The sequence below is a fragment of the Diabrotica virgifera genome, chromosome 9 (genome assembly GCF_917563875.1).
Source record: "Diabrotica virgifera virgifera chromosome 9, PGI_DIABVI_V3a".
NCBI classification, from domain to species: Eukaryota; Metazoa; Arthropoda; class Insecta; order Coleoptera; family Chrysomelidae; genus Diabrotica; species Diabrotica virgifera.
The window spans coordinates 124,323,599-124,338,213 of NC_065451.1; the positions used below are offsets into that span (position 1 = coordinate 124,323,599).

General features: G+C 34.0%; 1 protein-coding gene across 1 annotated transcript; it reads right to left on the reverse strand.

Moving 5' to 3' along the window:
- Positions 1 to 3,208: 3,208 nt before the first annotated feature.
- On the reverse strand, positions 3,209 to 3,784 carry LOC114344360 (uncharacterized). Its single transcript, XM_028295197.1, has one exon. It carries the CDS (start codon positions 3,782 to 3,784, stop codon positions 3,209 to 3,211), a length of 576 nt encoding a protein of 191 aa, XP_028150998.1.
- Between the last annotated feature and the right edge of the window lie 10,831 nt (positions 3,785 to 14,615).

Consider the following 14,615-nt stretch of genomic DNA (forward strand, 5'->3'; position numbering starts at 1 on the left):
AATCTCCGCCCTCAAAGGACATTAAATAAAGGAAGGTTTAACATAATTTTTTCTAGTGTTTAGCCAAAATGTATGACGCCAGAAAATATAATGAGTGGATTTAGAGCTACGTGACTGTTCCCTCTAAATCGAGAAGCAATTCACGAGTCTGTTTTACTCCTTCCCTCGTAACAGGAAGAGACATACCCAATGAATTAATGGAACAAAATGAAAACCGGGAGGAGAAGAAAGAAGGACGCTGATGTTCAGCGTCTGCAGAGTCCTCTGACGATAGTGACAATGAAAGTATCCCATTCCCGACTTGGAGAAGTAAAACTATTGCAGAATCTTCTCCACGGAAATTAAATGAATCATTTAAACTAATGTTACCGACACCAATCGACAAAAAGATTAATGTTGTAACAGTGAGGCGTAAAGCCATAAATTATAAAGCTCAACAAGTTACAAGGGATCTTTTCCCTAAGAGAAACCAAACTGATGCGTCTTCGACTTCAAAATATGCTGGTGAATTCACTTCAGATGCAGTTCCTTCTACAACACAGCGATACTCCAAAGGATGTGTCTGGTAAAACCGATCAAGATTCATGGTTTTCCCAGCATGTAAGCAGCATGAGCAACTGGACATGAGAATGTTTGTAAAATGTCACACTTGGTACCACGAAGAATGTGTTGGCCTTGAGCACGATGACTTTGAGTGTTGTTAACGTTGTATGATGTAATAGTATAAGTATCTGTCAATATTAAATATATTTTTAAAACTAGGTTTCGGTTTTTATAATAAATTGTAGTAATTTTAGTTGTGGGCCATATAAACCTCGCGGATGGGTAATATGGGCCATCTGTAATACTGTATGTTTTTGTATGTGTGTCTAACAAGATTAGTTTTTTGACAATAAGATTACATGTAATAACAAATAATACACTCGCTTATAGTTTCGTGTGAAAACCGTTCATACAAATTATTAAACTAAATATTTAAATTTTTTTAAAGATTAACTTGGCCATATTTGCCTCCAGTACCTTACTCCTTAAATTTTTCAGGATAAAAGTTCAACTGTTCATGTAAAACAATTGCTAGACTATGAATTATGTTAAATGCATTCGCGAGTGAATCCAATACCGACGCATTTTTCTTTTTTTTTATTTCTCTGACGTCTTCTTAAAAATTTATAAGCTACAATAACATCTTCGCTTGAAGACATTTCAAATAATGATATACTGAAGTTTCAAAATTAGCACGCTCCTGTATTCTAAAGATAAAAAGTGTTATGCGACGTTATATCTGTTGAGTCTAAACAGATGTACGCTATTGTGAAATGTGCAACATTTTCCGTATGTATTTTATTTTCTGTGTTGCATTGGTGTGCGAGCTCGCTAAAGGATCCGAAACCCTAAAATTCATGAGATGGGTATCATGTTCATGAGTAATCACTTTTGTAAGTAGACCATATGGTGGTCGTTCATCGGACTAAATAATATTTGAAGAAAGTCATGTAATTGAACAAATTAAGCCAGGCTCTGCAATTATGGTGGATAAAGGATTTTTAATTGACGAATTGTGTTCATTTCATATCATAAAACTCTATAGGCCTCAATTTTTGGAAAAACGAAAAAAATTACGAAATTGTGGTGGCGCACTCACCTCAAACGACTTGGCCTGAAGTCTTTTGCAGACGACGCACTTGGAAATAGCGAATTTTATAGCGCGACGACCACCTAAAATCCAATATCGTTCACGCACGATAGCCATCAGTCCTTGAGTTCCGACATGACACGACATGTTCTCGAAATAGTAGGGTATTCACTATAAAATGCCTGGCTGGCAAAACTATTGGAAAACGAAAATACTCATCATCATTTCTATTACTGGCGCGAGACTTCAATCGGATAAAACCATTCTTGTCTTTAAAGGCTCCCATTCCACACATTTTTTTTTATCGTTTTCGTCCGAAAACGTCTCTTGTTGGGCTAGATTGAGTACCAACCTTTGAGCTTTATCAAGCTCCTCAGGGGTTAATTCTCCCTTTTATTTGTCGTCCTTATTTCTTGCGTTATTCGTAAATCGACAAATCTATGCGCACATGTGCAACGTCTTCAGATACTGTGAAAAATAATTAAGGTGCCAATCAGCCTAGGTCATACGATCTTGCTCACGGTTAACAAGGACCGTAACTAGCCTTTTCTTTTTCTCCTTGTTAATTTCTTCCTCATCACAGCTGTAATTATCTCGGGATCAAGATTATGACTCTTCATAAAGCTATTGCTGACCCTCCCACCATTTGGACTCGAGTAACTGCTTAGTAGAACAACCTCTAGAAGGAAGATCAGCAGGATTGAGTACACCTGGTGCATGATCTCTGGCGCATGATGCCATTTCTGCCGCGCGATTCCACACAAATGTAGTCTATTCTTTAGATCTCCTTATCCAAGACAGTACCGTTTTTGAATCGCTCCAGAAATATTCGTCTAATTCAACTTCAAGATTTTCCCTAACCGTAACATATAATCTAACAGCAATAACAGCAGCCGTCAATTCAAGTCGGGGTATCGACAATGTCTTTAAGGGGACTACCCTAGATTTAGCTGCTAAAATATGTATAAATACTTGTCCATTCCGGACTCCTCTTAAAAATATTACTGCGGAATATGCATCCTTCCTAGCATCTCAAAACGTATGTAAGGAAATGTGTTCAGTTTTTTGGGGCCTGCATGTATCCACCCAGGAATCTTAATCGCAGCTAAATATGGAAGCTCTTTGATTTAACTCCGAAAATAGGTTTCTATTTCACAACCAACCGGCGTATTCCAAGGCAGTTGTTCTTTCCATGTCTTCTTTAATAACAACTTCGGAATTAACGCGGTTAGATAAGAATAGCCAATAGGATCAAACACACGCTGCGCTTGTGAGAGTATGACTATTTTAGTTATAGGTTTATTAAAAGGTTGATCTATATCTTCATCCTCTTGTAGACACAAGGTGCCATCTATTTAGTTCCATTTTATTCCCAAAACCTGGGTTTAGGCATCAATAGTGTCATCGGGGGTTGGCATGTATACTCCCACCCTCTGAGGTCAAACTTGCCTTCAGCCATTATTATATTTGACTCTTCTATAAAAGTTCGTAGTTCCTGTTCATTAGCAACACTAGTGACGCAATTGTCAACGTAAAAACCATGGGACAATTTTAAAATAGTATCTTCTAAAACATTCAGCAGTTTGCCGCACATCTTCTTAACAGCATGGAAAAATGATGTTCCAGTGAATATTCTAACAAAAATGGACTACTGCTGATCCCGAATACCACACGACAGTGGCGGTACACCTTTTCTTTCCCTGCATTATCTATCCAAAGAAAACGAAGAAAATCTCTGTCAGTTTTGTGTATCTCAATTTGTAAAAAGGCTTTGCGAATATCTGAGATTACACCGATTTCTTGTCGTCTGAATCTTAATAAAATAGGAGAAATCAATTCATTTAAGTTAACCCCCTTTTCAAGGCACTGATTTAAAGCAGATTTGTCTTTTTCTCTAGTTGAAGCATCAAAGACTGGTCTGATTTTTTTAGATGCGCTATTTGACTTAATTACCGACCTGTGGAATAAATAGTCTGGGTTTGGCTGTTCCTCGACCATTTCTTCAATTATATTTTCAATTATATCATCAATTATATTTCCATACTCTATCTTATTTTCCTCTCCATTTTTCACTTGCCAATCGAAAGTTCTTTGCACATTAGGGGCATATGTGATTTGTGACAAAGTAAACAACTTAATTGACCACGGCATCTTCGAGATTGGGTCCAATTTTTAAACAGCGGAAACAAGCACCTTTGTCAAAATATTTACTCTCTGGTCATAAGTTAACTTCTGAGCTTTGAATCATTGGCTGCTTTCGTGAGCAGTTTCGCAAAATACACATCTATTCGTTGCACTATGAGAATTCATTAAACCCATCACAGAAGGAAACTGGAGCCATTTCCCTTCAGTCATCCTTATTTTCGAACCATTCCGTTTAAAATTCCCGGACATAGTACCTAATACGTTAAAACCCTCGATCGCTAAGAAAACGTGCTGTTCGACTTCATTCTTCAAAAATTACAACAAGCTTTTGAGACGATTTTCTATAGTGGAAATACCGGCATAATTAATCGAAGTTTGTGAGCCAATACCTTCCGGTAATCTTTGCCATACTCTTAATAAATCTGAAGGTAAACACGATTCGACTAAAGGAAATAACATCCGCGTATTTATCCGACTTTATACTTAATGTCTCCAACGCCATTAACTGAGTCTATAACTTATCATATAATAAAGAAATGTCTAATTTATTGCCAGACGAAGTATTATTGATTACTAATTTAAGCAATTTCCGAACATATATCTCGATCTACAAATCGTCGCGACCGAAACGCGAAATAAGGCAGTCAATAATTTAGCAAAATTATCTCCAGTGGCGGGAAAACCATCTACTAGTTACCTAGCTCTACTGCCCGGTACAGTAGCTTGAATTAAATACTCAACTTTATCGTTCAAGTCTATGTCCGAATCATTATGTATCTTTTGAAACTGAGAACAAAAAGTCAACCAGATTTTAATATTTCCGTCAAACTTTTTAAATTCTAATGTAGGTAATTTGAATTTTCGCTTACCCTGTATGCTCTCTATGCTATTACCAGTTGTCCTAGAAGCCACCTCATCCTCCATGGGTGCAGCTATCCTTGTTTCTGCTAACTGCTCTCCATTTCTGCTCACAGAACTTGTTCACTGGCATCCTCGTTCAATAGGAGATCATATATTTCGTCATCTATTCTCATTAGACCTTCCATTTTCCGACGCAAAGAATCTAACGCAATTTTGATCAGCCTTCACCTTCCTGGCCTGATAAAGGTTTTCTAACTGTGGTGCCGCTTTGCTGAAGGTGGTATGAAGCACTTTGCGATGTTTTTTTACACACGGTCGCCAAATTATGTGGGACACTACTTGAAAACTACCCGTCGTCAACAAATACCCCGGGTTCGAATGTAAATAAAAGTCTCTTTATTTTAAAACCTATATTTATCTAAAAATCAGCTCTAACGTAGCTTAAAAGGTTGCACACAAAAAATAATAACGAAAACCGTGTATCTCTAATGGCTCTAAACAACGCTAATAATTAAAATGTGTTTATTATGTACGCGGTATGGAAAACGTGATCAGGTCACCGGCGTATCGTATCTTCAATTTTTCAGTTCACATTCAATTACAACACTGCCGGCTAAATTCTGTCCCAGCGTATCGGTAAAAAGTTGTCTATTCAGCAAAGCAATATGACATAATTACTCTGAAGTAATTATTATAAAAACAAACAGATAAGTGGAAGAATATTGGCGGTGTTTATATTACGAAAAATATTCGTTACTCAATGCTTTGAACCTCTTAATAAATTAACGGTTTCTGAATACAGGGTGAGCCTCAAATACACTAAAATTATTTAAAATTTTGAGTAATAAACTTCATACTCATTTTAAACCATATATACAAAATATCTTTATTATTATTTGTGCTGTGACTAACGTCTTCGCCAATATTGGCAAATAATAAATTTTTACAATAATAAATACGTTTCTTTATTTTGACATGCATATGGAATGTAACATATTTGAAATATATAGTTTTAACATTAAAAAGCAATGTCTTGGCAAAATCATCCTTATAAGGTACATTTAAAATTACCATCCTGGCATCCTATTGACAGTAAATTAAAAAATAACATTATTAAACGATTTTCTTTAGTTCAATCGTTTGGGTCAAATCTTTAGACGTTAATTTGACTTTGAAACCCGTTTATTCGATGAAGACGCGCCCCACGCTTTTCTTTAACGAATGTGGGAGATTTTTGTATATTTAATCTGTCTAACAGTTTTTTTCGAATAACCTTTCAAATTTGATTTTTTTTTAGTTTTTGCTTTTTCGTTAATTTTTTTATATTCATAATTTTAGTCACTTGTAACGAAAGAAAAGCGTTTCTTAAAACTTTTTTTTCATATTTTTTTATTTTTCACTTTTTTTATGTTTATTGCCATCCCACATTGAATTTGTTCATAATACTTATGACTCTCCTTTAATTGTTATGTTATTTTCATTCAGTTTCAGGCAATTTAATGTTGTTAGAACGTCAAACACTGATTTTGTAGCACCTACAAAAAAAGAATATTTATAAATAACTTGTTATGAATATGTGATTATAACTTACCTTCCATTGGACATTTTATTTTAACCAATGCTATGGGATTTTCGTTATTAAAAATAACCCCATCTGGAGAATATGTCAACCAATTGTCATTATGAGAAACAATTAGTCCAAATGTGCACACTGTTGGTCCCGTTGCTTTGACAAAGCGTTCACGTGCTGCAGCTTCATACTTCAACCCATGCTTAACAAATTTGTTTGTGAAATGCTTTAGATTGAAATATTTTTCAGCTTTGGCGATCCAATTTAAAGCAGCATAGGTATATATGCTATAATATATTCTAGAGCCTGTAATTCGAAACTTAAGCTGTTCATGCCGTTCTCTTTGAAACATTTTTGTTGTAATTGCAACATATATTATATATCATCCTTAAAATGTGATTGCACAAAATCCTTACAATATCAACGGTCAAGCCTTCTAATTCCATCATAATAACAGGTTGAACTATTAGAGATTTTTTATTGAAAATGGACATGTGGCTTTCTTATGACAGGAACATGTTAACAAAAAATAACAGTGCAATTTATACACCCCATAAAAAATTTATGGGGTTCCTTTAAACCCCCAAAATTTTGCGTACATTATAATTAAATTATTATTGTGATACCATTAGTTAAACACTATTTTGAAAACTTTTTTGATTCTTAATATTTTTTCGATAAGCCATTTTTTATCGAGATACGGCTTCTTTTTAATATGTTTACATAAAAAATTTTATGGGGATTTTGTTCTTTTAAACCTCTCAAATGTTTGTGTACGTTCTATTTAAACTATTATTGTGGTGCCGTTAGTTAAACACAGTGTTTTTAAAACTTTTTTGCCTTTAGTTTTTTTTCAATAAGCCCCCTTTTATCGAGTTTCTTTAAGTTTCAAAATATACCTAAAAATGTAAATTATAAATAAATTTTCATATTATTATCAGGTCCCTATAATCGTACGTAACCATATACAAATATGTGGTGGATGTGAGAAATATTCAAAATAGCTCGATAAAAACTGGTTTATCGAAAAAGTACTGAGAGACAAAAAAGTTTTAAACACAGTATCATTAACTAATGGTAATACAATAATAATTAATTGGAACGTACACAAAAGTTTGGGGAGGTTTAAGGGAACAAAACGCCCATAAAATTTTTATGGGGTTCACAAATTTCACTATAATTTTTTTTAGATGTTGCTGAAAAAATCGATTTTCATTTTGTAACTTCAAAGGGCTGTACATTTTTTATGTGCATATTTGTACTAATGTAGGTAAGTTAGGTTCAATCGATCTATTTTTGGTCGCAGAATATGTGATTTAATTAATAACCTGTATTTTTGTTACACCCTATATATGGCGAGGCAGATAAACGGCCTATTAGAAATATCTCGAGAACTAACAGCAACAGAATCTTGAAAATTGGAATAAAGGGGTTTTGAAGAGTGATCCATTTAATGAAAATATTTTTATCTACTTTCATGCTACTTCCGGTTATATCTTTACAAAAATGTAAAAATATACAGAGTATCCCATTAAAAAAACGAAGTTCTAAGCAACTTCCGGTATAACCGGAAGTAACAAATAGATGAAAATATTTTCATTAAATAGTTCACTCTTCAAAACCCCTTCATTCATATTTTCATGATTCTGTTGCCTTTAGTTCTCGAGATATTTCTAATAGGCCGTTTATCTTTCCCACCCTGTATACTTTGATTTAAGAATATATTTATACGAAAACAATACAATAGTAAATAATAGTAAATAATTATTACCTGGTACAATGTATCAACACTGCTGAAATAGGTTTGCAATAGCCACTGTTTCCACCTTTACAAGAATATTCCAACTTATGCACACTTGCTCTATTATTTTCAATACTTAATTTTCCTCTGATCACATGCGGCGATTATTGCAAGGAACTAGTTGTAAACAAAGAGCATAAATTGCAATGCAATCTTGCTTTTCAGTATATAATTTACCACACATAATTGTGCGACCTGTTAGAAAGACTACCCCGCCTTCATAAAATTTTCTAGAATTTGCATTTCCTTCTATGTATTTAAAATATTATAGAAAAAATTATTTTATTTTGATCCATAATACTAGCGTAGAAACTAAAACAAGTTTTAGAAACAAAACAAATCAACCGCAATTTTAATCAAGAGAAATGTAAGATTTCAATAGTTAATCACAACGCCACCAGGTAGAGCTATGGTTAGGAGGAATTGTCTATTATCAAATTATTTAACGGCTGGTGGCTATCAGGTTATTTCACTGTTTATATTTTTAATAGGCAAACTCGTGGTTGTTAATAGCTATTTCCTTGCAGGGTTTATACATTTTGTAGGGACCAGTTAGACATACTATAATTTTGCAAAACACTAAAATTAATAAATTGGCGCTTATTATGTTTTCCCTTGGGCCCTTAATTTGCAAGCTATAAAAATGGACAATAACTGTCGATTTTTTTATTTGCAGGTGTTCGCATTGATATTTTAGGCCAAATATTGGCTAATGAAAATCGTCCAGTGAGAATGCGTCAAAATATTTTGTCTCAAATAATTTATTGATAATAAGAACATTTGTTACAATTAACGAGGAAAGATAGACTTTAATTTTTTCCAAAGAAATCCAAAGTCTTTGCTGCTTTTCAGAATTTAGCTTCTCGATAATGACGAGCGTTTCTAATATATTCAGTGAACTAAAAATAGAGTAAATTCCATCATTGTTTACTTTCATTACAAGTTATGTAATATGGTTCGTTGCTTCGGCCGCACTCTGAACATGCCGACCCCAGCAACCGATGATGGGCAACGATTTTTCATCACTCTTATTGTTCATCATTGTTCTTAAGCACTTCAGCGATGATCTCTCTATCGGTTATCTTACCACATACATCCACTTCTTCATCCACGTTGATAAAATCTTCATAAGAGTTGGCAGGATCAGAAATGACGTCCTCCCAGCTTGACGGCTGAAAGCAGCTCTTCTGTTAAAGTGTCGTTAGCCTTTTCTACATTCTCCTCCTTTTTTACGAAACCAGTTTTTTTTTCAACAGTGTTTGATCGCTCGTGTGTTACTTTGTCCCAAGTTTTTTTCTACATTCGAGAGGCTTGAAGAATGTCTTAACTTCATTGGGAGTCGCAATCTTCCGTCAATATGTTTTCGTATATAATATCACAAGACAGAAAATTTTGCCGGCAATATTTTCGACTGGTATGAAAGTTTGTTGCCTGGCAATTTTGCCAGGCAAAAATACCAAAAGGCAACGAACTTGAATGAAACCAGGAGAAAATTTTGCCGGAAATAATTTTCTCTCGAATGATATTCGACAAGACTATTTCACGAGACAATTAATGCACCATATCAACGAAATATAATCTTTATTTATTTGTTATTACCAGACACTTTCGTGACGGATCTGTCATAATTTTGTCGCTGAGATTTCACGTCGTTAAGGAGTTTTGTCAGTAGGAAACGAAGCGTTGCTTATGCCGTTTTATCAGTTAAAAACAGTCTAGTGAAATAGTCAACCCAAAACGCATGTAAAAATGTTAAAGATTTTTTATGATGCCCTGGTTTCTAGACTGGAGAACTTTAGTCATGTTGGCTGGAAAAAACTTGTATATTTTCCATCAGTGGGATAGTGTTGTGTACCGTACAGTTGTCAATAAACAAAATAACTTTTCTTTTTTCTTTTATGAACCTTTTGCCTAATTTCATCAGCCATTTCTCGAAAATATCCCTAGTCAACCAAGCTTTTGCGATTTTTCACATATTCCGTTGGTTTTGAATTCTTAAAGCAACGCGGATTAGCTGACTTGCCAATCAGCAGTACAAGCAGCTTTTCTGATCCCTTCATATTTGCACCAATTAGACGAGTGACTCTTTCTTTGCTTAGTTTTCCTCCGTGACATTTTTCGTTTTTAAATGCCAGTGTTTTTACATGAGTGCATTAAAAAAGACCCGTCTCGTCAACATTGAAGATATCCGTTTCATCTACATCTTGAATCATTTCCTACAAATTTTTTTTCCGTCGGTTAGCTTCTTGCTGATTAACATCCCCACTTTGCCCACAAATTTAAATGAAATTTTGTTGCGTTCTTTGAATTCATCTAGCCACCCTGTATTCACCTTATTCCCTTTCAATAGCAAATTGTTCAGCTTTGCTTCTTATATAGGGACTACTCACGGGAATTTTCTTATGCCTGGCTTGTTTGAACTGGCTCCCTTAATCCTTTTCGTTCTTTACCGCACTCACTTTCAATCATGAGAATTTTTTTCTTTATTTTTCAAGTAGGTGGAGGTGTGTAGGTGAATTCCAAACTCCTTGGCAATTTCATATTTTTTCTTCATCTGCTTTTCTATTTCTTTAATTGCCGCTATTGTTCCCGATAACGTCAAAGTTTTGTCTGTTCAAACTTGCGATTCAAACCATGCGAAGGTTCTTCACTCAAAACTCAGAGACATACTGATGTGATTGAGGTGATGCAGTGTTGCCAGATGATCAAAACTAAAATATTGTAGAATGCTGTAGAAATTATCGTTTTTAAATGATTGTATCGTACAACCGACTGACCTTACAGATGTGAGCACGTCATCGAAGGCTGGTTAGTTTAAAAGGTTAAGGTTAGAGTTAGCGTAATTTTAAAATTATTTTTTTGAATAAAAATTATAAAAAACAAAAAAATAACAACTTATTCTTGTTCAGCTAAAGTCTCAAAAATAATTTCTTTTTCTTCCATAAATTCTTCCTGAATGGTTTTGTCCATACATTTTAAAGGATATCATGGATTTTATCATTTCATCTGTAGGTTTAAAACTTACACATCTATTATCCAAATTAATATGCTGGGATGAGTGCATAATTCCGTGATTGAGGTGATTAAAGTTTCAAAAATAATTTCTTCTTGTAATTCTTCCTGATTTTGATCTTTTAATTGTTTTGTCCATACATTTTAAAGGCAACTTATACATCCGTTATCAAAATTAATACGCTGAGATGAGCGCATAATTTCATTTAATTTATCGGTAATGATTTTATTTCTGACTTTAGTTTTTATTAAATTAACTTTGGTAAAAGTTCGTTCGCAGCTTGCACTAGAATGATGCAATGATAACACGCACACATACAAAGCAAATTCACTTAGGTCTTTAAACAAATTACTATCCTCGAAATTTGCTGTCTGACCTAACTTACAATAACATTGGGGCAGTTCTTCTAAATTTTGTAGAGTTCTCCACTGATCATCGATTTTCTGCATTTTATTAAGTCTTATTGTGCATCACAAATACGTGGCAATAATTGCATCAATGGAAAAAGTGTATTAACGTATTTAATGCTGCATTTTTCCAGCATACTTAGTTTGCTAAGGATAAGATCTGCAAAATCATACCTCTTTTTAATTTCTAAACAAGAATTAATTAAAATGCACCAGCATCTCTCCTAGCAGTCTTGCGTATTACCATTTTATAAATCATTAATATTTCTAAAAACGCCAATTCCTAGATAGATATTATTTAGGACGTTCCGTGTACGCCATTAATAAATATTTATTGGTATTGACCATTTACGTATGTAATTTCTTTATAACGACTTTCTGTGAACACATTTGTTCATATCAGAAAATTTCGGCAAAACACACTAAATATTTTTTTATTTATGCATTCATTGCTAATTTACAATCTATTTCAATAAAGTAATAAGTAAATATGATATAAGTCTTTGGCTTGTGGCAGTTGTCGTCCATTGACGACTCTCTGGAGTTCACCTAACAATTAGGTCTTCTGGCCAAAGTTTTTTTAGGCATCTGTCAATCAGTGGAGGGTTGAATAATTCGTCTATAAGTTGGCTTGGATGGTTTGTGCTGCGATTCATGTGTCTTCTGGAGTGGTCAGCGATCACATCATTGATGAAAGGAATGTTGACGTCTACAGATAAATTAAACAGTTTTATTGATTTGTCATTAAGGTCATTATATATTTCTTCACTGGTCAGAACTCGATGCTCAATATAAGTGGAGTTAAAAATTAACCGTAATGGTTCTCACTATTCTAATATTCTTTTCACTACAGACAACAAATAAAGCCAACTGGTTTGTGCTGTTCGCAATATTTGGTGAAGATCTACATTACAAAAGACCTGAAATTTTTTTATCACTAATTAGGCGGTCATAATACTATTTCACGCAAGATAAAAATCTTTTCCAGAATCTAAAATATGAATTAATTACCTAAATCTTTATCTGCTAACGAAATTTAAAAAAAAATTACCTCTACCTGTAGCCTCAGCCAACCAACCTTTAAAGTCTGCCAACGACTCCCATGCTTATCGAAATTTTTGTGGTCTATGTTGTGCAACTACTTTACCAATACTTTTAAGTTTTTCGGTTGTTGAAGGCCCTTCATTTTCACTGCTGGAGAAGGGGGAAGACATTTTGAAAATGAATTCATAATACGCTCCATTAGTCTGACGTCACCAGATGGGTGGAGTCAATGCCTGTATCTGAACCACGGTACACGTACAGACGGTATGCAGAGGCGCATCCGTCTCGCTGATGTGACGTCACGCGCGAGGAAAATGTTTTGTAAATGCATATAATTTTAGGATATACGTTCCAGTTTTATCGAATTTAAAATGATAACGTCTGATTTTTTGATTCAAAATGGTTGTAAGGGAAAATAGTTTTATGTACTACATATTATTATTTCTAGGGATTTACAATTTCTTCACATAAACGTTGTTCAATAAAAATGTATTTGAAAATTATTGGCGAGGAAATACGTCCAAAAATAATAAGCCGTATGATTATTAATTTAAGAATAATATAAATACTTTTTTGCAGTATTGTCTTAATAACCTGATGAAATGTTGTCTCTCTTAAATTGCCAGGTAATTAAAAAATATTTTCAAGAAAAGAAAACATTGATGTTATAAATAATACTATTAGTTATATCGTCCTACAAAAAAAAAGGATAGAAAAAATGCAGACATTTTATAGAATAATTTATTGCAAGAGAACAAGGAAAAATAAAATACTATTATTTTTTAAAATTGTTCAATTTTGACATTTTCTTCTCTAGGCTCCTTTGAGAATTTTTAAAACTAATTTTTCTATTTAACTATGGTACCCTAATATAAGTTCGACTTTTAGCGAAGTAAATGACAAGTTTGTAAGGTACTGATGTAGTTGTTATTTGTGACATTGTTTTATCAGCTAATTTGTGAAAAATGTTCTCCTCTTTAGATAAAGAATTACCATGCATCTTATGGAACTCTGTTTCCAGTTTTAGAGTCACTTCCCTCAAATCATCATTTGGATGTACAAGAGAACCTCTAGAGACAGCTTGTATCCAGTCAGGGGCTCTATTCATGTCCATACCTGCAGCAGGGTTTTCCAACGCCAATTTATTTTTAAATTTTTATGCTACAAATCCTGCTACATATTTGATTGGTTCCTGACTCACTTTTTCTTTCACCTCTAAAATCTTGGATGAGCCCTATTTCGTTATCGATAAATTCGTGTTGCAAATAATCTGGTTCTACAAAAGAATTTGTCACAATTTCTCTTTCAGCATATTCTTTTGTTTCGAGCGGCTCGTCAATTTTTGCAATGTTTAACAACATTTTCTGTGTCAAGCAAAGTTCTTCTGATTCTGGATTAGATGTTACGCCCTGAGAGTCCTTGAGAATATCCAACAAACACTCCTCATTAGAACCTGTTGTATTTCGCTTTTCTGTGAAAATTGCTGTCGAATTTTTACCCAGAATGTACCATCGAAGTCGGTACCGAAAGTCTAGAGGAGAAGGGTGATCATTACTAGCACCCATGCCTCGAATATACGCAATAAAGTTCTCAATAACATCTTGGTCTAGCCTGGAAGTTAATATAATATATTATATATTTATCGTATCTGCTCTTTAAATAATCGTACATTTGAGACATTGAATATTAATACACGTTCAATAATGTCTAATAATTACTAAAAGTAACAAAATATATTCTCCGCTCTGTAAAAATAGCATAAAGAATTTCTCAAATGCATGTCAAAATGTATCTGCAAGTCAAGTGGCAAGTGTGTGGGTTCCTCGAAGCTGACGTCGTGCGCGAATCGGACTGTGCGTCTGTACGTGTATCGTGTATATGAACAAACTTTTAAGCCACTTGATTGTTCACAGCGTTTAGTGAATGTTGATGATTTTGTGAGTACCAGTGTGTTTTAAGCTAAAATATTATTTAAATAGTAAGTAATCAAACTCGTTCTATAACAAAAAACTACTTTGCAGTAGTATTTGTAGAACTAGAATGCTAAGGTGAAATGAGTGAGTGGGTGAGGAACTGATAATAGAAGTATGGGGAGACAGAGGCAAACTAAATAGAATTGGCTAGCAAGAAATGCAAGAGAA